Source organism: Trachemys scripta, chromosome 5 (genome assembly GCF_013100865.1).
Source record: "Trachemys scripta elegans isolate TJP31775 chromosome 5, CAS_Tse_1.0, whole genome shotgun sequence".
Taxonomy (NCBI): Eukaryota; Metazoa; Chordata; order Testudines; family Emydidae; genus Trachemys; species Trachemys scripta.
The window spans coordinates 77610341-77636482 of NC_048302.1; the positions used below are offsets into that span (position 1 = coordinate 77610341).

At 38.3% G+C, this 26142-nt stretch overlaps 1 protein-coding gene across 11 annotated transcripts in view; it reads left to right on the plus strand.

The window, feature by feature from the left end:
* The window catches only part of TENM3 (teneurin transmembrane protein 3), a 1277620-nt gene that overhangs the window by 1196573 nt on the left and 54905 nt on the right, over positions 1-26142 (plus strand). For 4 of the 11 annotated variants that reach the window (XM_034771467.1, XM_034771468.1, XM_034771474.1 and 1 more), the window contains 8 exons: positions 1517-1663; positions 8571-8787; positions 9803-9922; positions 10342-10603; positions 20011-20278; positions 20823-20966; positions 25358-25607; positions 26033-26053. In XM_034771467.1, the coding sequence (XP_034627358.1) occupies positions 1517-1663; positions 8571-8787; positions 9803-9922; positions 10342-10603; positions 20011-20278; positions 20823-20966; positions 25358-25607; positions 26033-26053 (1429 nt within the window). Of the gene's footprint in view, positions 1-582; positions 604-1516; positions 1664-8570; positions 8788-9802; positions 9923-10341; positions 10604-20010; positions 20279-20822; positions 20967-25357; positions 25608-26032; positions 26054-26142 lie in introns of all 11 variants that reach the window. The other 7 variants (XM_034771464.1, XM_034771470.1, XM_034771471.1 and 4 more) reach the window with 3 other exon arrangements.

Below are 26142 nucleotides of genomic sequence, written 5' to 3' on the forward strand. Positions count from 1 at the left end.
ATTCCCGTCCTTCTGTACCTTCAACATTTTACAAAAGACAATACCCCATAGAATTCTTTTTATTTCACATTACATAGGTGGAGAAGGGAGTCAGTAAATTTATAATTCCTTAGAAGAAAAATTAATATAATTATCTTGAACAGATTGTTCCAAGAGTGACTAAACATTAACCAAAACCAGGCAGTTTTCTAGTTTACATATAGGTAGATAAAGCAAAACCAATAAAAATAAAAAAATGCGGTGGCAAGTTTTATTTATTTTTATTCTGTGTAAAGTTACAAATAACTGTTGTGTCCAAAAATATCTGATTTGTAGCCACCACTTCTTCTTAGGATATTTAATACCATTTCTGTACTTGCTTCTGTCAATGTCTTCTCACTATCATAGATAAGGAACTAGAATCTACATATTTATAAAGTGTCATCATCCTCATACAGATCATGTTGGCTGCATGCCAGATTTCATCAGTAGGAAGTGATAGATATTGTTTTTATATAATGTTAGACTGAAAACAATTACAGATTTTGGATATATTAAATTATTTTAATTGTTTCCCAAATTTTCCCTCCTTGGCCATAAAAGCAGACAAGATAGGATATAAAGGTAACAGCACAAAAGCCTTAGGGAGATTGTCACAAAGAATCACTCTCCGCTATCTGTCTTGAAGCACGTCACTACCGTGTTTTTGTTCAGTCTATCAATGTTTTATTGTGGTCCTTATGGTATTTCATTTTGTCCGTCCTAAGTAATCAAATACGCACAGCTATTACATTTAGTTGGAAATCCTGTCAGTCCTGTCCCATCCGTATGCAGCCTGAATCCTAATGTTTGTTAGAATAGATGCTAAGCTGCTTCACTATTTCCTGGGCTTTGCTTATTCTGTGAAAAGGAATGTACTTTTGGCATAAAGTATAGTCATTAAAACTGGCCTATACTTTGTGTGATTATTTAATGCACTGTAATTTCACATGAATATACGGCAACTCTGAGACCAGATAAAATTAATGTTCTCTTTTACTGCGTGCATAGAATCATACTCACTTTCATACTTCAGAATCTGGAGCGATTTATTTAAAGTAACGAGGAGCTTAACAAAATCTATACCAGCAAGTGACCAATATTGCACAGGGCAAATATTAATCTATACCATAAGCACAGAAATGGTATCACTTTACATGACTGTATTTTGCACTGTGCGCTCCTCTCTTGTTACTTTCTCAACGAAAATAAAAACTTAATTTTGTCTGGCCTGCAGGTATTTTAGAGGATTGTTGCATATATTTCCTGCCTGCACAGGTAAGTGGTGTCTCAAGTGTCAGGCCAATCAAAGATGCCACTTTGTTAAGAATTAGATTTCCCTAGGTATTGTTGCTGTTCCTTTCCATGTGCAATTACAGTATTTGTGCTGTTATAAAGGCCTGTTCCCAGTAAGTGTCCCCTGTTTGTATTTTTTTAGACTGAAAATAATTGCAATATTTAAATCACTTGTGGTTTCCTTCTTTGTCTCTTTTGACAGAGGGCTGCCCTGGTCTGTGCAATAGTAATGGAAGATGTACATTGGACCAAAACGGTTGGCATTGTGTTTGCCAGCCAGGATGGAGAGGAGCAGGATGTGATGTAGCCATGGAAACTCTGTGCACTGATAGCAAGGACAATGAAGGAGGTAAGTTATACAGAGTTAAATTTTAACACTGGGGAAAATATATTGAGAAGCAAAGAATTTTACAATCAGGTGAAAAAATACTGCTATGAGAATCATACATATATTTTACTAGCTTGATGAGATGCATGTAAAAATAGATGGTACTACAACATTTACTGCCTTCATTTGGGATGCCAGCAAACCCTTAAGAGCTGGTTACAAAGGTGTATTTAGAAATTCATTAGTGACACATTAGATTCCCGATAACGTTATTTTATGCAAGGACAAAACAGTAGGGTCTTAATTCCTTGAGCATTAGAAACATATTGTACACAAATATAGAACAGTTCTAAAATCCTTACTAAGACAACATTTCCATTGACTTCATTAGGAATATCATTGAGTGAAAGGACTGTGTAATTGCATCACAGGATGTGTGCCCAGAGTATGGATCTCATTTATCCATAACCTGTGAAGGCAGGTAATGAACAGGACACTCCCAGCACTATTCTTTTACTTGCTATCCTGTGGTCTGTCACTTATCCAACAAACTGAATATTTCTTTTTAGATAACAAGGCCCCAAACCACAATGACATGCATGCAGGACCACTGGCTTCAGGGATCTGCCTGCGTACATCTCACTGCAGGGTTGGGGCCTAAAAGAGATATAAAAGGTAGATATAACTTATCAACCTGTCTTCAGAATCACATCTACCATGTGAAGGAAATAATATAATAAAATATTAGATTGAACTTCACATTACCCCTGTAGCTTCTCTCCCCCAGCATCTCAGAACTCTGCAGGAGAGAGCCTCCTACCCCAACCCCATCCCCACCCCCCTGCCTCTTTGTGAGTCTGGGGAAATGAAACTGCTGGGAGGGGCAACCCAGAAGCTCAGCCAGAAGAAGCAGAAGTAAGCAGCTGCAATAAGGACCTTTGGACACTGATTATGTCATCAGTGCCCAGTTTCAGTTTTTGCTCTGGACATTCCTTCCCTGTTCTGACTGGCTATTTGCTCCAGTTCCCTTCCTCATAGTCTCTTTGCTTCTGTCTAGCATGATGCGGCCCTGATCTCAGTCATACACATAATAAAGAATAGTAGTAACAACAACATTTACTGTTGAGATCATACATGAGAAAATTATTGTCAAAACATCTTTGCTAAGTTTATTTTCTTTTTCAGATTGTATGTTAAGATAAATGTTTATTTCCAACACTTCTATATCGTTTATTTTATATTTTGAGTTAACTTTTCATACGTTTCACAGTTTGGGTCCTGAGGTGACCCATTAGGCTCTAGTGACCAGTTGGTTCAGTTGGGCAGTGAGCCAATATTGGGCAAGCTCTCTGCCCTGTGTAAGTTGGCACAACGCCACTGGAATCAATGAAGTAGACTTCAGTGGAGCTGTGACAGTTTATAACAGGAGAGAATGTAGCTTTAGTGTACATCTACACTGCAAAAAAAAACAAAAAACACCCATAGCAGCAAGTCTGAGACCGCTGGTCAACTGACTCTGATTGTGCTACAGTGCTAAAAATAGCAGAGTAGACATTCTCACTTGGGTTGTAGCTCAAGTTCTGAGACCCAACCCTATCACTATGTTTCAGAGTCTGGGCTCCAGCCCAAGGAGGAACAAGTACATTGCTATTTTTAGCCCTTTAACATGAGTCTGAGTCAGTTTATACAGGTTTCAGACTCACTGCTGTGGGTTTCTTTTTGCAGTGTAGATATACCCTGAGGCTACATCTACAGTTAAAACACTGCAGCACTGTAGCTATGCCTCTGTAGCACTTCAGTGTAGTCACTTACTACAGCAACAGGAGGTTGTTCTCTCATCATTGTAGTTCGTCCCCCTGCCCAGGAGGTGGTAGTCAGGTAAATGGAAGATTTTTCACACCCCTGAGCGATGTAGCTGGGTCAACTTAACTTTTTAGTGTAGACCTGGCTTAGACTGTAGCAACTAACAAGTGCTGCTCAGGGAATCATGTTTAGACAAACAAGGTGTTTGTGACGGAAAAGGAGAGATGAAAAATTGTGAACATGAAAGAATATGTAGAAAATAAGGAAAAAGAGAAAAATAGATGGACTAGAACAAGAACAACTTAGAGGGAGAAAGTAGGTGATGTTAAGGAAGAAGGAAGAGAAGGTAGAAGTCCAAAGACAGAAGAAAACAGATTGGGTAAGTATGAGTGAAAACAGAATGAGGTAAGATATCAGAAACTAAAGGAGGGAGTCAATAGCAAATAGCATACCAGGGAGAGAAAATTAGTGGGAAATGAAAAAACAAAATAAACAGATCAAGGAAAAAAGGAGATTTTTTCAGACAGTAATAAGCACAAGAAAAGAGGAAAGAAGAGAGAATAAGTAGTAGGATGAGAAAAAGACACGAGCCCAGAAATTGATGAAGCAAAGAGAAAATAGAGTGAAAGAAAACACAGAAAAATATTCATACAAAAAAATAAGAAAAATGAATGATAAAGCAAAGGTCGAAGACTTTTAGGATGGTGAAGCTTTTTATTTTAGTTCCTATTTTCTTTATTTTCATGATTAACATTTCTCAGCTCCATCTGGAAAGAGGGGGTTGGCAAAATGTTGTTGCGGTGGGGGATTGAGTCACATTGTGTGATAATATTACTCTTAAGTGTGTTGTTCCATTAGTGGACTGTTTGTGGGGTGTTTGTTTGTTTAGTTTGTTTTTTAATCTATATACCACAGCAAAATGTTTTTTATTAATTTCAAACCTTGATTGGCCCCAGTGGAAAGGATTCAAAATAATTTAAATAAATAAATAAATAACCCAGCTCAAAGGGTCCTGAAAGAGAAAGAGGGAAAAGTAAGTGCCTCTTTGTTAAAAGTCAATCTAGAGAGAGGTGTATTGCTTCTCCAATCACCAAGAGTTCTAGCAATCAAGCAGCTAATTTCCCAATAAGCCATCCAGATTCCAGACCACATTAGGTAGTAGCAAAAAGACATTTCTTAGCTGTATTTGTTTATTTTAGGAGATATAATATTCTGAGCACATTTGCTGAATTTATAGCGGTGACTATTCTGGACACTGTGGTTTATGTTCTGTTAGAATCAATAGTTAAATAATTATTGTTGTCTTGGTTGCTAGCTAAATTAAATACTGTGCTTAATGTAACTTTAAATACTGTATGCTGTTGCTTTGATTCCTAGCTGTTGTTTTGATTGATTTTGTAACCTCTCAGAGCACAAAACTCCCATTGACTTCAGTTATAGAATTGGAGTATTTTTAAACATGTTTTTTTCTAAGCATTGTTGCCATATTTCTGGAGTGGATATTATATAAGCCTTTTGCTGTAGGGTTCCATACTACACTATGGATTGCACCCTGTCTTTTAAAGGAAGGGTGACTTTTTCCTTAAACTTCCTAGGTTTAGGGTGGATACCAGTTTCTGGGATGTAGCTCACATTTTAACAATCTGTAGTGGAGTGTGGATGCACACAATGAGCATAAGCTGAATTCTGCTCTTAATGTACTTGTGAGGAGGGAAGGGACTCCATTTGAGTTTAGTGGGAACAAAGCATGTGCAGCCAAAGACAGAGGATGCTTGTACTTCCTCACTTAGAAAAATTGCTCCTGTATTACACTATATAAAAAAGACCCATATTTTATCATTATCATGTATGTAGAATTTCCATTTAAGTCAATTGTGGTTTCATATAAAAATCATCAGCTAGTTATGGCTCAGAGTAAAGTAAAATTTACATGTAAGGATCTCACTTATCTTCTGAAATGAAAGAAGTCTTTTTTCTCAGTTGCAATCAGTTTATCATGAAATACAACTCCATATACACAGTATAAGGAGCAATGAGGGACTGAAATATCTATTAGGAGTCTGTAGATCTTGGGAAGCTCCTCAAAATAAAAAGTTGCTTGGGCAAGAAGCCTACAGAGCTTATTTCTGCAGGAGAAAATATGTAGGCTTTATCAGCTCTACAGGTTCTCCAAGCCATTTAAAAACTCAGCAGGCACTCAGTCTCAGCAGCAACCTTCTGTGGAGTTTTATAGCGCTGATTTATACAGTAACAGCCTGGTTTGCCTATCATTAATGTCAATGGGAAAACTCTCACTGATTAAATAGGAGATTTGGATTGGGTCCTATTCTGAGCTATATGTGACCTTGAAAGCAGTCAGAAAGAGCTGGAACTGCCACTAATCATGAAAGTCGACTTATAGTGAAATAAATCTATGCAAAAAATGTCTTTCTTATACCCTGACTCCATAGTATATAGCATTTCAAAAGAAATGTCAGTTATGGGGGTTAAATGATGTTGCCATCCTTCCTTGGCCAACTTTGCAGAATTTAATTCTAAAATGCACCTTTGAGAAATATTCCCCATCAACCTCCTAGTTAATTGGTGTTTCTTTTAAAAACGGGGCTTATCATTTGTAGGTCTCTTATCTATCTTCTGTTTTGAATTTACTTCCCAAACATACCAATTTTCCAGGGGGTGGGGCCGGGACAATGGGACAAAACACACCCTGGGGGAGTTCTGACCCCTCCCTTTCAATGCCTTTTTATTAATCTCTAGAGATAGCAGTTCTTAAAACAAGACCATATCCTGCTGCAGTTCTGTGCATGTTTCAGCTAAGGAAAAAGTACAGCTAGCCAAGATTTTTATTACAAGATTTTAAACTTTCTGAATGGATGAAGATTTTCTCTACACAAATATATACATACCTGCTGTACATAAAAGAACAACTTATATCTAGAATCAAAAATACAATGTAGTCTTCTTGAATTGGTAATGATTATTGATTGAACTGGAACATCTTTGATTTTCTTTGTATTTTTTTCTTTTAACTCTGAGAAATATAGCAGCTAAGTGAAGTCTAATAATTTTAGGCTAAACTAAAATACGTCAATGATTTTGTTGAGCTATTCCACCAAGGCTATTTTACTTTTTGACACAGAGGGCAATAGACAGACAACTTAGTATCACTAGACAGCACTAGCTATATAAGTATAGAGAAAGAATGAAAAATGTTATCTTAAGTTATAGAGAGCCAGATTCATAACCATCCGTCACTCGCTTGGGCAAGTTGCTGATAAACTCCACAGAAAAATAACAAACAGTGTGTACCTGTATCTTGGCTGGTGAAAATGAGATTCTTTCTCTGATTGATGTTAGCAGAGAGGCTTGTAAAAATGCATTTCCAGCTGATTAGTTCAGAAGATGTCAATCTCATGCAGTTTTATGACCTGCAGACTACACACCAGATGTACATTTGCTTTTTATAAACTAACAAAGATGAATGACTAAATTTGTGCATTTCTCTTTGGCAACTGTACCAAATATTGCCTGAGGGAGGACATGGAAGTGTAAAAATCAAAACAAAGCCTTCAGCCGTGACTGTACTGGGTTTTAATACTGACCCACGTTAGTCCAGCCAAAACCAATATGGTATCAGAATATTTTGGTTATGAAAGCTTTCATATTTTAATGAAAACAACAAGGAGTCTGGTGGCACCTTAAAGACTAACAGATTTATTTGGGCATGAGCTTTCGTGAGTAAAAACCTCACTTCTTCGGATGCATCATATTTTAATGGAATCAGTCTGAAGAAAATCCTCCCAGGTACTATCAGTAATGCTTCTTCTTAATTCAATGTATGGTCTGAGTCGTCACTCTTTTAACCACTCCTGAAGTGTCCACTGATGTTGATTGACTGAAGTGGGAGTTTTATGTGAGCAAGAAATGGATCATCAGGCCCTTAATACTATGCCAGGACACTAACTCTGTTCCATGTAGTAAAGAAATTCTTAAGCAAAATGCAGCATAAGGTACATTTGAAAGAAAACTTATATCATTTTAGCACATAATGCATTAATATAACCTTAGTTGATTTGCGTGTGTGGTTTTAGTTTTATTAATAAAGCTAGCTGTTTTGTAAATGGAACTATCATAGGCTTCCTCAAGCTGCTGTATCAGTATATTTTCTATTCTTTTGTAAAATACAGTCCTCTTTCCTTATCTAAATTGAATGATAATATGCTTGAGCTATTTCAGCCTTGCTCCTCTTTTGGGGAAAACAATTATCAGCTCTATGATACTGTATTAAATTACCTAGAAAACTTTCTGTAGCTAACATTTCCAGACTTGTTTTACTTGCAGCTAATTAAACAGTAATCTATTTGAGTTTGATTTTAATCCCCCACCATATTAGATTTCTAAAGATGACAGGTTTAATCTGTATCATATGTGAATGTGCTGTATCTATACATAAAAAAAAAATCCACATGTGTACGTAAAGCATGTTTGTGTTAGCTAACATTCAGCATCAGCTGCTCATGAATTAAAATATAAAATGTTTAACACAGATTTTGCTCTCATACATTTTTATGCAAAAGACTTGTGAAGATTACCTTTGCCAGTAGCTGCAAACCCTTTCTTCCAAAGTTAAAAAAAATCTAGCTTGATAAATGTTCTTTAATATTTAAAGCTACTTGCAGCACAGATACATTATATAGGTTCAAGAAAGCAGTGGAGTGGGAGTTACCTGTTTCTCTTCCTTGAATACCAAATAACCTTGCATAAAAGCTACTTAACCCCCATAAAAAGTATTTAATATTTATAAGTCAGCTGTGTCTGGAGAGTCTAAATGCTTTGTTTTGTTTTAAATAAGCAAAAAATGTAATAAATATTTTTAATATGGGGACTAGACCTGCAAGATGTTGAGTGGCTTCAATTCCCATTGATTTCCATGGGAGTTTGGGAGCTCAGTACAAGATTGGGCCTTTCATTTCTTGAAAGTGAATTATTAAAAATCTAAACTACTGATATTCTTTCATACTGTAATCATTTTAAATCCCTCTGAATGAAAAGTGTGTCTAATTGCTCGTTCAAATATAAAGAACAGAAAGAAGCATTATTCATTTGTCTGAATTTCTGCCCACAGATGGATTAATTGACTGCATGGATCCCGACTGCTGCTTGCAGAGTTCCTGCCAAAATCAGCCCTATTGTCGTGGACTGCCTGATCCCCAAGATATCATTAGCCAAAGCCAACAATCACCATCTCAGCAAGCTGCCAAATCTTTTTATGACCGGATCAGTTTTCTTACAGGGCCGGATAGCACCCATGTGATACCTGGAGAAAGTCCTTTCAATAAGAGGTGAATATGAATGGATCATTCCTTCATGAGAATAAAATGAAATTTTAAAGTGTATATGTGATTCACATTGCTAGGATGTCCACTGCAATTGTGACATTTAATGGAGTGGACTTTCAACAAATGCAACATTATTTTTTTAAAATATTAACATGACTATTTTACCTGATTTCTTACAAAAATTAAAATGGCTAGTGCTAGTGAGTTACACATACTTTGCCATGTTAATAACTGGGTTCTAAGAGGCTATTTCATTCAGGATTAAATAAATCTTCATTAAACCAGTTGATTTGGGTTAGTTCAGTTGGCAATATATCAAACCAATGAAAACACCCCAGAAGGAAAGGCAGAGGTGCACTTTTTAAGCTGAGTTCAGTAAATAATATTAATTATGAATTAATGTAATAGGATTGGTAAGTGCATGATAGTATGGTTGCAATATGCAGTTTGACTGGTGCTTTACTGAGTAGTAATGCCCTAAAAATAAACGAGTAACTGAAAGCAAGTGTCTTACATCTCACTGAGTGAAAGAAGATGATTTACACTAGCATTCCTGAATCTGCAGTTAGCAGCATTTGATGCATTTCAGCACAGCAATTGATTGAAAGTTGGTGAACTAATGTTCCTTATTGCCCCTTTTACATTTTATACTTCTTGACCCTACAGAGTTACAGATTGCCTTGGAATTAATTGGAAAGTACATTTTTCTTTATGAAGTGTGAGAGATATGACTTAGAGAAGGAAAGTCTAGAATTTATAAGTTTTAAAAATTCATCCTAAATTACTGGTCTTGGTAACTCTCTCAAGACAATCTGCACCAAATTAAAACAACAGGGTAAATATAGAAGCAGTTAGAGAATGTAAATTAGAGCTTATAAGAGGGCGATGGCTTGGCAGCATGGATTACATAGATGCCATGTAATGGTGTGTTTGTTTTTTTAAGTTGTATTACTGATAATCATGCTAGCAATATCTGAGCAAATAAATGCATAATCTAATTCTGCACCTTTTCCCACAGCCTTGCATCTGTCATCAGGGGCCAAGTATTAACTGCCGATGGAACGCCACTCATTGGAGTTAATGTCTCCTTTTTACATTATCCAGAATATGGTTACACAATCACTCGCCAAGATGGAATGTAAGTTTGCTGCCAGCCACTTCTATCATTAGAATATGGAGATTGCAGCTTTATTTAATTAGAGAGGCTTGTTACACTAGGAGTTGTAGACAGTATCACTGCAAACTGTTCCTTTGTAAATACTGCAAAAACAGTTATCAGACATTTTCCTACTCGTTGATTATTTTTTTAATTATTATTTTGAGAGAGGAAAAAGTTCTTGGTTATTTAAACACAGAGGCCATATTCTCCACTCTCTTACCCCAGTTTTACACCAATGTAATTTGATTAACTTCTCCATTGCTTCCAGTTGTGTTACATTGGCATAAAACTGGAGCAACAGGATGAAGAATCAGATCCATAAAATGCAAACTGTAAATGGCTTTGCACAGTATGTGACTTCTTTTTACTTTGCTGAATAACCTTATGATTTCTCCTAGGTTTGATTTGGTGGCAAATGGTGGTGCATCTCTAACTCTGGTGTTTGAACGATCACCATTCCTCACACAGTATCACACAGTGTGGATTCCATGGAATGTCTTTTATGTCATGGATACCCTGGTCATGAAGAAGGAAGAGAATGACATTCCCAGCTGTGATCTGAGTGGATTTGTGAGGCCAAACCCTGTCATTGTGTCATCACCTTTATCCACTTTCTTTAGGATTTCTCCTGAAGACAGTCCCATTATCCCTGAGACACAGGTACAATGTGCTTCAATCTAAATAACATTTTCTATCAGATGTATTTTAGATTATCATAAAGAAGATATATGCTGCTGATTTATAATAATAAAGAATGTTGAATAATTAGTGAAAAAGTGCTATATGTGAGTAAGTTAACACCAATATTGTTTATTTTCAAAATCCAGTGCACGAAAGTATCACACATGCAAATACTTGACTTGTATACGTGCTTGCCATAATTATAAGATACTGCATGTCATGAATTGACAGATGTTCAGCTGTGCATTGCCTTGCAGGATCATCATATCCTGTATGTTCAAAATGGGCATAGAGTTGTGAATTTGACTTTGACTATCAGCCCTTAGTGTTAAAAATTATTATTTTTTGAGAACACACCTACAAAATTGTAAGTGAGAGATGAGTTTTTTTATTGTAGTGCAAAACCCTTAGACTATAGTTTGATTAATGTTATCAATTCATTGTTAATAAATATTATGTACACTTGTATTTTTTCAGTAGTGAGAAATTTCATATTTGTGATATTTAAGGACATGATCTTGCAGGGCACTGAGCACTCTCAGTACCTTTTGAAGCCTTTACACCTCTGCACTTTGTAGGAGCAAGACCTAAAGTTGGATTAAAGTTAGCAAAAAGTTGTTTTGAACTAAAAATATATGCTCTGAAGATTTTGTGTTTCTAATATAGATTACATTACATTCCCTAATCTCAAATAACTAATCATTAATATAATTTTCCTCTGCTCCCAAATAGAATTGCATTTTAAGAAATGGCAATCATCTTGTGATTTATTTTTGGCAAGGATTTTCCTGCTAAAATAGCTATTTTGTTTGTTTGCTTGCTTGATTCATTATAACTGTGTAGAACATGTTTTCATAACTCTTCAGGAAAAAATATCCTTGCTTCCTGAGGGGGAACATCACAGGTGCAATTAAAATTGGTTGCATTTAGAGCTTTTAAGAAAAGGACAAAACAATTAAATAATTCATGGTAGGAAATGGTAAAGTATAAACAAATTGCAATTAAATATATTTAAGCATAAACTAGGCTACCCAGTACATGCTTTTATCCTTCAATACTGTTTCTCTACATTTGATAGCTTCAACTTAGGTCAAAAATTATTTGCATAATACAATCCATTTCAAAATAGCTCCAATTTTCATGTTGTGACAGCGTATGATAGATTTGGTCCCAAAAATTGATGGGAAGTAGCAAATATATTATTATAAAACAAGGAAAAGTAATAATGTACAATACTAGTTGTAAAGAGCCTTAAAAGCTCTTTGTTTTATATACATATATAAAAAATAAAAACACCCCCCACCTCCCAAAAGCCATCTTCACACCTGGCTTATTGTTTGACCTATGCTAATGTGAGCACTTTTTGATTAAGTTAAAACACTAATTATTCATGCAAAAAGCTAATCATTACCCTGTGCAAAAATACAAAATAAGGGTTGTTTTCTCCACTCAGTGAATACACATAACTCCTATTTCTGCTAATGGAAGTTACACAAATATATCAAGAATAATATACCCCATAACAGTCAGATTCTAATGTCAGAAGCATGTGCATAATGCTACATCTCCCAGTACAAATTCAGATTTGCAGCTTATTCTATTCAAAAACTATCCATTAAGTTTCTGAGGAATGCTTACAGTTGTTTTTCTGAAAAGAGCCAGAGCCAGATTTACTGTAGGGGAGATTGGAGTTGGCACAGAAAACATAGAGGAGCAATTCCCCAGTTCCCTGCTAATCAACCATCCTTCTAATGTGGATTGGCAACACTCAGCACCACACGCAGGGCAGAATGGTGTGCTGCATTAACTCTAGAGGTAACACTTCATCCCTTAAAGGTACTGTAACCCTAAGAGTGTTCTTCTGGAAACAGTACCTTTAGGGGATGATGAAGCATTACCTCTAGAGTTAATGCAGCACACAAAAGTCACTTCTACTAGACTTCAGTTGAGGACAGCCAGTTACCAAGCACTGATAGCTAAATATCATTACCTGAATTATTGTAGATAATACTTGAGTGCAGGGGACTAGACTAGAAGACCTATCGAGGTCCCTTCCAGTCCTATGATTCCAAATCCATGGACTTCATCAACAAGGAGAGAGCTCAATTTCAGGCTCTCACTGAGGGAGGCCAATTGGTTGCCAGGACCACTCTTCAGTCACAAGTAGATGCAGCAGATACATCGAGGACAGTGGCTACAGTATATTAGAATAATTGCAATCATCTACAAGCTGTTTTCACTAGCGTCCCATTTTAAAGACATTATGTCTCACTGTTGCTTTCTGGATGAAAATGTCAGCAATCTTATTTGCATCTAATTCCCTGGTATTGTCTTGATGCACATTAAAGACAGTTACATTATTCAGTTGTGTCTGTCCCATTGATGACTGGAGATGATTTTTAAGTCTTCTGAAGTTGGAGAATGAGTTCAGGATGAAAAAGGCACAGTGAGAAGGATTCATATAAATTTTTAGTACTTTGGAAACATAGTGCTTCCAGAGTACTGCAAATGACTCCAAGATCTCTTTCGTGATAGGTAACAGCTAATTTATGTAAAATTGGGATTATATTTTGTCATGTGCATTACTTTGCATTTAACATTGAATTTCTTCTTCCATTTTGTTGACAAGTCACCCAGTTTTGTGAGATCCCTTTGTAACTCTTTGCAGTCTGCTTTGGACTTAACTATCTTGAGTAATTTTGTATCATCTGCAAACTTTGTCACCTCCTTGTTTACCCCTTTTTGCAGTTCATTTATGAATATGTTGATGTCCCAGTACAGACCCCTGTGAGACACCACTATTTACCTCTCTCCATTCTGAAAACTGGCCACTATTTTTTTTCCATGGGTGCTTGAGCCCTGGAGCACCCACAGAGCTGGCGCCTATGGCCCCAAGGTTCAGAAGTTCCATTTCCCTGCACCTTCCGTGGCAACATCATCATCCCAATCTCAGCCCCCATCTAAATGATACTTTTGATGGGCGTTCAAGAGCTGCAAACCAATGAGGCTACCACCTGCCAATTCCCACACACCATTTAGCACTCTTTTTCCACATCTGGAGTGGAATACAATGGTCAGGAATACATCATCCATTCCAACTATGTGATCAAATTTACCTCTCTTCCCCCTCCAAAACCTCCATTCTCCACCCTTTTCAGGGCCATCCTTACTAGGAGATTCTCAAACAACATAACAGCAAGGAGCTCTTTTCCCACTATAAACCTTGTCCAGGTATGTCTAACACTCCTTATTGCTGGTGGGATGAATCTTTCTGTGGCTCTGACGAGGAGCCATTTTGAAGTTGAGCTTTAGTGGCTTCCCTTCCCCTATGCTTCCATGGCTGGATACCATTGATGCTCAAAGTGATTAGATTGACTTAGAGTTTCTGCAGGCCCTTGATCAGTTTGGCGCCCAGAGTGTATTCCCCTGACCCGCATCCTCCTAATGAGAGCATAGGAACTACAAAGATTTTTTCTTCTACTATCTTCACTTATCATTGGTTTCATTAATGGTGAGACAAGCAGGCAGCTTTAGCTACCTCCAGGCCAGGAACCTGCATTTACGGGTTTGGGCTATACGTTTAGGAGACCAGTCAGCAGGTGTATCATCTTTGTTTAGTTCTAATGTTTTCTTGATGATTCAGTCCTAAGGATGAGCTCTAGCATTCATTTGGTCTTAATTGGAAGTCTAACTGTTGATTTGCTGCTCACAAGATTCCTTACAATAATTTGAGAGGAAACCCTGACAGAGCTTGTTAAGACTTCCCTTAAAGTTTGGAGAACTTTATCTAGTTCTGGGTATACACCCCTTCATCAAACATCTCCAAGCTTTATCCTCTCCAGCTTGGGTCCAGCAGTTTTTATTTTCTACACTCCAGAAACCTCTGGAGTCTGTAAATATCCTGATTTATGCTTTGTCTGTGCTTCTATCTGCCTAAAGCATTTCTACAGCCCCCATCATTGTTGTATCTATATAATGCAAAGAATGGCTTTGACCCCGACTCCATGAGAGGGTCTGGCTGTGGATCCCAAGCAGAATGAGAGGCACCTACCTCTAGCCCAGACTTAGAGGTGTGGGGCTTAGGATCCAGCCCTCTCCTCAGCATCTGCTATTCACTAGGTTAAGCAGCACCCTCCCTGGCATGCTGGCTTTTGTGGATCCTAAGCTTTTCGTGGGCACCTCTCTCTTCCTGCGCATTGCAGGAGAGCCAAGGCACCCAGTTCAGGGTTTGTGAATTCCATTGGGTGGCTAGGCATCTAAAAGTTAGGCACTGCAACACTCAACGTTGGCAATGTCTAAGTCCCTTTGTGGATTTGGGCCTTCGAGCATTCATGGCAGTTGCTCAATGCAGCCAAACTCAGCAGGGAGAAAGAGTTCTTTACCTCACTCTGACTGTATCTTCTCCAGTCCTGCAACCACCAGTGCATATCAACCCAGTCAGTTTCACCATACTCACTATGGCCCCATACTGCTTTAATTCAACCCTGAGATGTGATTTACGATAGTCAGTACTGCAGTGCTAAGGCATTTTGCAACATGGGTAAGTTGGCTCTCTTGGGCCATGTATGGCTGAAAGGGCCAACTTGAGTTCTCAGGAGGACAAATTTTCTCTGTTTCTGTGAAAACTGAGATGACCCTTATCTGAGTACTGTAGGTTTAGTGTTCCACAATTGTCCTGCTAAGAGGCTTGATCATGAATAAATGCAATGTGCATTCTTTGGGATTTAGTAGTTCAGTACAGTATTTTGGTACTTGGAATATTACTTAGTCCCCTTGTAGAATTAGCATTCTTCAAGACACTCTGATTCCCTTTTGGGAAAAGTTAGTGTATGAGCAGAGTGGCTGAGCTGATGGATTCTGATTTTTGTATATGAAGACCTTCTAGTTCTAGTTCTTTATTGAATTGATTCACCATCCAGATACCAGTGAGAAACTCTGTCTTTGCCTGCTGATTTAACTCTTTAGTAATAAGGTTAGAGAATTAATAGTTCAGGAGGAGAGCTGGAATGCATGCTCTTACTCACCTCTAGATTGCCAAAGTTCTCAGGGAGCTCTATAAGATAGGGCACATCTAGTGGAACAGTGTGATTTGTAAGGACTTGTTACGTTTCCAGGATTAGGAGCTAGATCCACAAAGCGATTTGGGTGCCATTTTAGGCACCTAAGTCCAAAATTTAGATCCTCAAAATGCCCATTCAGCTGCCGCCCAACCCCAGGTCTCTAGGCCTAAAAGTCCCTAGTCTCCTAAAAGTCCCTTAGGTGCCTAAAAATCGGCCACTGAGCATATACACAGCTGCATCAGAACTGACACCCAGGCCCCTAGCTCATACCTAAAACCTAGAAGGATCGTCAAGTAAGCATTCCCCATTTGTGTCCCCTGTGAGACCCAATCCAGTAGCCATTCTCAGAGACCACCTAACAGATCAGTCCCCACACAAAACACAGGCGCAGGAGAGGTGGTGGTGGTGCCTGTGCCTTCTAGCAAAAAATTATGGTAGTTGTGGTGTCCCCACCTCTATGCCTTTTGGCCCAGAGGTTAGAGCACTCACCGAGGATGTTGAGGCCCCAGGTTCATGTCCCCCATGCCTACTGTGGAGCAAAGACTTGAACTTGGGTTTTCCACGTTAGACGTGAGCACCCTGACCACTGAGCTGTAGGGTATTCTTTGGTAGAGTCTCCCTCAGTTTCTGTTGTTGAAGCTGTTCAACTTTGTATACATAATTAAATAATCATTGAAACTGGGACTTGAACTGTGGTCTTCCACCGAGTGCCAGAACCATTGGGATGTAAGTCATTCTCTCACCCTTGTCCACTGAATATTTAAGTATTTATACAAAGTGGAACGGCTTCAACAGAAAAGATTGAGAGACACTTCCCCCCCCCCCCCGCCAACGATATCCCATAGACTAGAAGTTAAATGCCTTCATGAGAAGTTACAAATGTGGGTTCAGACCCCTTCTCCTAATCACACAAAGTGGGGCATTTGAACCAGCATCCCCCACATCCAGGGTGAGCGCTCTAACCCCTGGGCTCAAGATTATAAGGGGGAGAATGTGGCAGCTTCTCTTACTTGTGTTTGCAAGAAAGGGTTTAGGCAATTCATTCCAGGAGAGGGCTCATGACTGTAAATCCCAAGCAAAGATGGACACCTCCCTCTGACACAGATTTAGGCACCTAAGTTCCTTTGAGGGGCAGGGCTTAAGCCACACCCTTCTCCTTGGCATTTCCTGTGGCTAACGTAAGCAACACCTCGCTCACCTTGCTGGCTGTGGATCCCATAGTTAGGTGCCTAGCTCTCCCCATGCATGTTGTAGGGAGCCACAGTGCCTACCTCCGGGCTGTGGATTCTACTAAGCAGCAGTGCACCTAAAGTTAGGAGTTGCAGTGCTGAGCCCCTTTGTGAATCTTACCGTCAGTAGCAATAGTCAGTTTTTTATCTCAGTAAGACCTGAATTTGCCTCCTGGTTCTTAACGAGACAGCCATCCAAACCCACTGTAGAGCTTTGTGAAGATGCCCACCAGAGTGGCCTGTTGTTTACTTTCTGTTCTCTCAGCTAAGCGGGTGGATGGATGCTTTAGGACTCAGCACTACTTATCTACACCTTTTGGTTGCAAGAGAAGATTTGAGTAAACTTTGGGACTAACAGGAACCATCATGCTGTGTTCATTTATGGTTGTGTTATTTTCCTTTGTTTCTCTAGTCAAGTTGCTTCTCCCCCCCAAAAGAGAACAGCATCTGTTAGTTCACTTTTTAAGTGCAGCGTGGGAGTCCTTCAAACATCTTAAAGAGTTGTTTTGCCTTCCAGGTCTTAGTAAAGGAACAGATCCTCAGTTGCTTATATCTCTGGATGGGTTTTTACATTTTTAGCCTGCAGAGACTTGTTTGCCCTCCAGTTCAGAGGAGCATCTACTATACTCTCTGCATCTTGGGCTGAGGCATTGCACAAGTAATTTTAGAGGCAACACAAATATCTCCAATTTTAAGCACTTTCTTAATGACAGTACTGTGTGTCACCTGCTCTCAGTGATGACTGGTGAAGTGGGAAGAGCAGATATTTGACAATTAAGAATTGCTTATCAGTAATTGGGCTTGTCCTAGTAACCTGTTCCCCATCCTAGTTCTCCTTTCCTTTCTACTGTAATATGAAATTGTACACTGTGTGGGAAGTTTCTGACTGGAGGAGAAGAGAGGTGCTTGCCTATATATACCTTACTTGAATGACAGCTTTGTTGCATCCTAAGCTTCCTGTTAGATGAGCCAAGCTGCTGTCAGTGATAATTGGTCATAGAATGAGGAAAGAAAAAAATATAGTTAATGTCATGTAAATCTTTCTTAATATACCTGGAGTAGTTTCCTTATGACATGACATCTAAGGCCTCTTAAACTCTATATGCCAGGTCCTTGGACCCTCTTAAAGAAGCAACCTCTTAAAGGGTCTGTAAGCAGTTTTAAAACTGCATCTGAGGATTTCCCTAGCATAGAGCTCCCATAGCCTGCCCTCTGCCAGCCTGTATTGGTCCTTGCCTCAACATAGAGGGAGTTCTGGGCTGTGGAGAAGCTGGGTAGAGCACAGTGCTTCCCTGAAGATTGTTATCCACCAGTATAAGGCTAGGTCTACACTACCCGCCTGAATCGGCGGGTAGAAATCGACCTCTCGGGGATGGGACGCGACAATCGATCCCCGAATCGACGCTCTTACTCCACCAGCGGAGGTGGGAGTAAGCACCGTTGACAGGAAGCCGCAGAGGTCAATTTTGCCGCCGTCCTCACAGCGGGGTAAGTCGGCTGCGATACGTCGAATTCAGCTACGCTATTCACGTAGCTGAATTTGCGTATCTTAAATCGACTCCCCCCTGTAGTGTAGATGTAGCCCAAGTAGTACATTGGCCTCGGCTGTCCCCCGGACCAAGAGATGGAAAAGTAGAGTAAAGCTACCTAAATTTGTTTCCCAGGAGCACTAAGTGCTGCTTTGGCCCCATACTGCTTTAATTCAGCCCTGAGATGTGATTTACATCTTAATGGGGATGCTTGGTGGCTCTGCCTTCAGTATTTAAGGATGTGATTCTTATCTAGTTAAAGTCCTGAGTGAAATAAAGGTGATGGACTATCTTGATCCATAGAAGGCAGAAATCCTTCATGTCCAACTACCACATACAAACTCTAATTCTCAGGGGAGGGGGAAAAACTTATAAAAACAGGATCGAACCTTTCTGATATGAGAAAGCAATGAGCTGATGTCTGAGCAGTGAAAATTGATCAGGAAATATGGGGAAACTTTTCTTAAGGCATCCTGCTTCTCTCTGTCTTTGCAATAAATGGAAGAAAGGTCTAGTTTAAAATATTTACAATACAGAAATAAAACAGATATTTTATGAAACACGACTATTATTATTTAACATTTGTACTACAGTAACAATTAGAGGCGCTAATCAAAATCTGGATCCCCATTGTGCGAGGGGCTGTACATACACATTCTAAGCAGTAACTCCCTGCCCAGTAAAGCTTATTATCTAAATAGGCAATATAGACAAGGGCTGGGAGAAAGGAATTATTTTTGTATGCTAACAAGTATCTTCATAAACTACATTCTTAATTATAGTCAAATTGACTTGTCACAATATATGGTGTCTTGGGTTTGTTGATGTTGCTCAGAGAACCATTCTTACGTCTGAGGGAATTAAGGGGGGAGGGATAGCTCAGTGGTTTGAGCATTAGCCTGCTAAACCCAGGGTTGTGAGTTCAGTCCTTTAGGGGGCCACTTAGGGATCTAGGGAAAAATCAGTACTTGGTCCTGCTAGTGAAGGCAAGGGGCTGGACTCAGTGACCTTTTGGGGTCCCTTCCAGTTTTATGAGATAGGTGTATCTCCAAGTGTCTATCCCAGAAGAGCACTGTCAGCTTCATGCAGGGACATGTAGGAGTGATTGCTGGATGTCAGATGCCCAGTGCTCACTTATCTTCAATAGGGAGAGTGCTAGCTATATCACAGTTACTGTATTTGATACACAGCATGGATGGTGGCTTCAGAAGAAGCTATTTGCCCAGAAAGAGGATGCTTTACTGACAAATCTGTGTGGAAAAAGAGACTGGAGGTGTTCTTCCAGAAAAAAAAAGAGATGTCCATAAGTCTTTGAAATTTTGCAGCAGAAAATAACAATTGAGCAACTACATCACAAAAAGTCTTTGAGATGTCTTTAAGAAAAAGCAGAATATTGTGATTTCTTTTGTTAAAATGTTTTATTTATTAAAATGCAGTTCAGATACAGGCTCTGATTCATTATGGATTTTAATATACTGTTGGTCGTGGTATGATTTTAAAATACTACTATATTCAGTTTAATCTGAAAATAACTTACATTATTGTAATGTTTCTTTATCAACAATTAGGTACTTCATGAAGAGACTACAATCCCAGGAACTGATTTGAAATTATCATACTTAAGCTCCAGAGCTGCAGGATATAAATCAGTTCTTAAGATCACGATGACCCAATCTGTTATACCATTTAACTTAATGAAGGTTCATCTTATGGTGGCAGTGGTGGGAAGACTTTTCCAGAAATGGTTCCCCGCATCCCCAAATCTGGCTTACACTTTCATATGGGATAAAACTGATGCATACAACCAGAAGGTCTATGGCTTATCTGAAGCTGTTGGTATGTACAGTGTGATGCTTTTCTGAATTTATTACTGTCTTGGAATCATAGTATTAAATTGAAACTGACCATATCGGTTAATCAGAAAATACTTAGCACAACAGCACTGTACTAAAGGTAAACTTTTTATAATAAAAATGTATTTCAAAATAGAAAGAGATCACAAATTGATAGTTTTTCATTTGTATTCAATAAGTTGGAGGATAGGCCCAATGTGGATAGTTTTTGTGGATCTCATTTTAAGCACAGTGGCAAATTAATGTGGAAAAAAACTACTCTGTACTGCACCCTTGTCTTGGGACAGACTTTGTCAGTCTACTGCTGTTTTTAAAAACAAGATCATTTTAATCATCTGAAATTCCTTTTTTAAATTGTAAAATATTTGAACAATCTCTGTATGATAAAGGATATACAGGTTTTAATTTAGTTTGTGAGGGCAGAAAAATCACAAGTTTAGTATAGAAATGTAAAGTTATTTTTCTGAACAAAATTCCATTTTTCAACTATGGTGGGGAATATGAAATGTGATTTATTATGATTCCAGTGTCTGTAGGCTATGAATACGAGTCTTGTTTGGATCTAACTCTCTGGGAAAAGCGGACTGCCATTTTGCAGGGATATGAATTGGATGCCTCTAACATGGGTGGTTGGACATTGGATAAACACCATGTGTTAGATGTTCAGAATGGTAAGGACATATTCTTGTCATTGTTCATTTTAATATTTTACTCTATGCCCTGGCTTGAAACATATTGTTATAATTAATCAAATATTTTCTTCCATTTAAAAAAAGTACCATACCTGAGCAACGTATGAAATAATTGAGTATTTTATGTGTTTCCATGATTTACAGGTTATGACATATTTCTCCCTCCTAAAATTACATAAACCTTTGGGATTTTACTTAATAAAGGTGTCACAATGAAAAGCATGTTACTGAATATTTTTTGTTTACAAAATTTTATTTTATCTTCAAATTGGTTTTAATACATGTTTAATATTTGAATGTGTGTGTGTGCCTTTAAGGAGGCCCTGATTTTAAAAAAAAATCATATCTAAGAATCCTGAAATTGTTTCCTACTAGTTGTGTATTATCAATGTGATGACTGGCACTTTTGCTCACACTTAGTGAAAATTATACAGCAATAATCAAAGCCTCTGCCAAACCCAGATCTCTTCACTCTTAGACCTCACTTTGGCCATCAGTTACACAGGAGAAACTCCTACTGAAGTCATAATCCTCAGCAGCAGAATGTCTACCTGGAAAGGGATTGTATCAGGTCAAAGCACCTGCACCTCCCCTCTACTAGAGCTCTGAGCTGTGCTGGCTGGAAAGGAGAGGGGTGTGTGGCCAGGGCATGCAAGGCATGTTCTGGTTCAGCATGTTCCCTGGGCAGCCTCCACTGACAGGGTTCAGACTGCAACTTAAAGTTGGCTCAACAGAACTGTGAAGGAAGGATGACGATGCAAACACTGCCTGCCTTCTGTGAAGTGAATCTCTACATGCGTTTGGTGGCCAGCCACTGGCACAAATCAAAGAGATGATTTAAGCCCAAAGTTAAGAACATAAGAATGGCCATACTGGGTCAGACTAAAGGCCCATCCAGCCCAGTATCCTGTCTGCCAACATTGGCCAATGCCAGGTGTCCCAGAGGGAGTGAACCTATCAGATAATGATCAAGTGAGCTTTCTCCTGCCATCAATCTCCACCCTCTGACAAACAGAGGCTGCCAGGATGGGCAGGGATGGTTTCCCCCACCACTGTTTGCCAGAAGCTGGGAATGGGTGACAGGGGATGGATCATGTGATGATTACCTCTTCTGTTTATTCCCTCTGGGGCACCTGGCATTGGCCACTGTCGGAAGACAGGATATTGGGCTAGATGGACCTTTGATCTGACCCAGTAGGGTCATTCTTACGTTCTTATGTTCTCACTAACTTAAGCTAATGGGAGACCAATTGTGAATTAGTAAGATTTGAGTTTTCATGAGTGTCAAGAGCAGCATCAATGTGCCTAACATGCTTCTCATTGGTCTCTTATAGAGTGTTCTGTCTTGCCCCCGCCCCAACCCCACACAGTACATGGAGCAAGGCTACTTAAAATTCATGTTACTAATGCTTCTCCTTGTGGCCCCTCTCCCTGGCAGGATGTCTCATAGGGCCTCTCTTCTCTTAGAATAAGCACTGCTAACTCCTGTACATTTTCATGTGTCACTTCATTGCAGCTAGATTGAACCAGCCCCCCAACAATCAGTTCCACCCTGCCTATCGCTCCTCACTTGATGGAGAAGGGGAGTGGTGGAGATTGCTAAGAACTGCCCAGAGCAACATAGCAGCAGCCACAATTATAATATAGTAATTATAATTTGCATAGTGACTTTGGTACTAAAGAATCCAAAACCAAAATTTATATGAGGATCACTCCACTCAACAGTGAAATATAGCCTACTTTGGAGTAATATGAGGCAGCTGTTTAACAGTGTTCAGCAGCATGGCACAAGAGTTTAGAAAAGGAAATGAATACTGTATTCAGTTGAATCTGTAAGGGAAGTTAGATAAGCAGAATGAAATTACACAAGTTGGAATTTGGTCAGGATGCACTGTACTCTTACAGAAAGTATGATTGGGTGTCCCTCTAACACTGTGTTGGGGCATCAGTTCTGTACTGGCCGAGGGTATGTCTGCACTGCAGCTGAAGGTGCAATTGCAGTGCAAGTAGACATCCCACTCTAACTTCATTCTAGCACAGGTAACAATAGCAGTGAAAATGCTGTGGCATTTACTTCGGGATGGGCCAGCAACCTGAATACGCACCCAATGTCACCAGCAGGCTTGTACCGTGGCAGCTAACCTGAAGTGAAACCTTATGCCACCATATCTTCACTACTATTGTTATCACACGGCAATTACACCTTAATTTGTGGTGTAGCTATATCCTGAGAGGCAAGAATGCTATTTCCAGCAGCATCCAGGTCTTTCTCGGAGGTTTCCCATCTATGTGTTAGCTCAGTTTGATCCTGCTTAGCCGGTGTGGATATGATGGGTCATAGCCTAACTGGTACTGCTGAATAGTAGAAAAATAATACAACCAAATAAGGGGAAATGGAAATTTAAATATGAAATGTCAGAAAAGAACCATGCAAAATTCTTAAGATATTTATAAAAATGCAAAGATGCATGTTTTATTTAGTCTAGTTTTTTTTAAATTATGAGGTTGTTTCTATTCACAAGGTGAATTGATTGTGGCTTTAAATTATGTTCAAGAGTAGATTTGACAAGTATGACTTTTCAAAGTGACATGTGTCTAATTGAATAAAGGAAGTAGTTAGTTGTAATGACAAGGTGGATGAACTGGAGAAATTTATTCAGAGGGGAGTACAGACAGTGACAGGTGTTTGTATGGACACCCTGAACCACTGCAATAAATATTCTAATGTTCATCTTTCCATTCTGTGATAATAGAGGAGAAATATGAAGGACCAATTTTTCAAAGTAATGACAGAATAAATCATGTGCCCTAGTGCAGAGTCTTGACTTGTAGGAGTCCTCTTATAAAAATTATAGAACTTAGCTATTTCAGCAAAATTATGGTTCTGTGATTGTCACGAATGATGTAATCATTGGAAGGGGGATTTCAGATGCCATTAATGCATTCTTCCTCAGACTATTCACGAAAAATACACTCCATTTGCTACTATGATGCAGCCTTATTTCGATTACTTTTCTTTAAGTTTTCATAAGCCAGTTTCATCCTTTCTGATTTCATAATGTACATTTGCTCTGGTATTTACCTCTACCAAATTGTATGACATTAAAAAAGTAACTGAAGCAACAAAAACAGTCTAAGTGAAGCAGGAAAGATATTTATACTGATCTCTTTTCAACTTAAAAAGTGCCTTGGGGAAAAAGTGGACGGAAGGGGAGCGACACACCTTCTCAAGTTTCCTAAATGTGTTTTTGTAAGATTGATTGTTTTAACAGTATCTCAAAAAAGAAGTGTTACCATTAGCATCAAAAACTGCTTTTGAAACCTTGTACTCAATAAATAAAACATGTAGCACTATAAAGTACAAAGTGACATGTGGTTTACATGGATTATACCACATTAAGATTTATTGTGACATATGAGCATAACAATAATAGCTGACCATCCATACAGCAGAACTTGATGGAGTCATTGATCTGTATAATAATGAGGACACTGATAACATTTAACTGAGTCCAAATTCAAACATAATTTTCTAACTATGAAAAATTTATCAGGTATGTATTTTGCTTCCCACGTTTCCTGTGAAGGCCATAAAAATGTACTGCTGACATATTCCTTTCTCTTTATAAAATGACTGTACTTTTCATGCCTCAAAGCAGAATTAGGTTTAAGGGGCAGGTTGGCCTGCCACTACATTTTTTGTTGTATTTGACATTTTTAATAACTGTATATAACTGCAGATGTATTCTAGGTGCAGACTTTGTTACCAGGGATAGATTATTATTGTACATTGAAAAAGACTCATTTATAATGTGAAATTGAGTCACAGAACTTTTTTGAAGTAGCCCCTTATTAATATTTGATGTATGTGGTAGTGGTCCAGTCATATTTAACAGGATGTTTTTAATTAGTTACTGTATAACTACAGAATTGAAACTCACAAATATAAATCCATCTTTTACAATAATCAATGTACATGCAATTAGAACTCCAGTCTTCTGAGGGAGATTTTCAAACCGAAGGGATTTAGAAGCACGTCTCATTAAAAGTAAATGAATTATGTGATTTTTCAAAAAAAATTCCCCCTCAATTGTAAATATAAAAACATTATAAACAGAATGATTGTAAACATGTTCATATTACAGATGTTAGTATTTTTAATATTCTACTATATCTTTTGAACAAGAGGGTTATTTTCAATGTTTTTTAATTTGGTGCTGTGGGTTCTCTAAGTATATTTCTGATTTATTTGTAAATATTAATGAATTTTATGAAAAAAAGTCTTGCATAAGGTATGTTTGCTGTTAATGATCATCATTTCCTGAACATGACTTTGATGTGGGAAGCAATTGTACTTTTATTTCTATCAGGTATCCTCTATAAAGGAAATGGTGAAAATCAATTTATTTCTCAGCAACCTCCAGTTGTTAGTAGCATCATGGGCAATGGACGAAGACGCAGCATCTCATGCCCAAGTTGCAATGGCCAAGCTGATGGTAATAAACTACTAGCTCCAGTAGCCTTAGCTTGTGGGATAGATGGCAGCTTGTACGTAGGGGATTTCAACTATGTTCGGCGGATATTCCCATCTGGAAACGTAACTAGTGTTCTTGAACTAAGGTACGTCTTTTCCCAGTCTGGGACTTTTGGAATTAAGGTGGTGTTGAGTTTTAAAATATGGGATAGTTTTCTGACATTTTATAAGTTAATATATCAAATTCAGTTGGAGATAAAATGTTGTAATTTTTTTACATAATGCATTGAACCAAAAGAATTGAACCAATTTAAAAATGAAGTAAATTTGATTAACTCTAAAATATTTAACTATGCATATCTCTATCTAAAAATATTGTAGCAATTCAAACTAGTCTAATTATTTCTTGTTTATGAGTCAAAATAAGTTAACTCTGTTGGATCTAAGTTCATAATTCATCTTCTTAACTAGAATAATAATATTTTAAATTCTGCCTTCTACTCCTCTTGTTTCTTTTCTAACCTTTTTTCTAATACTGCTTTTCTACTCTTCTTTACTTGCTCCCACCAAGAAATAAAGATTTTAGACATAGGTAAGCATTTTTAAGGAGATGTATATTTCTTCTAACTGTCCATTTTTACAAATGAATGTATATTGTGGATTAGTCACTTCCAGTATTGT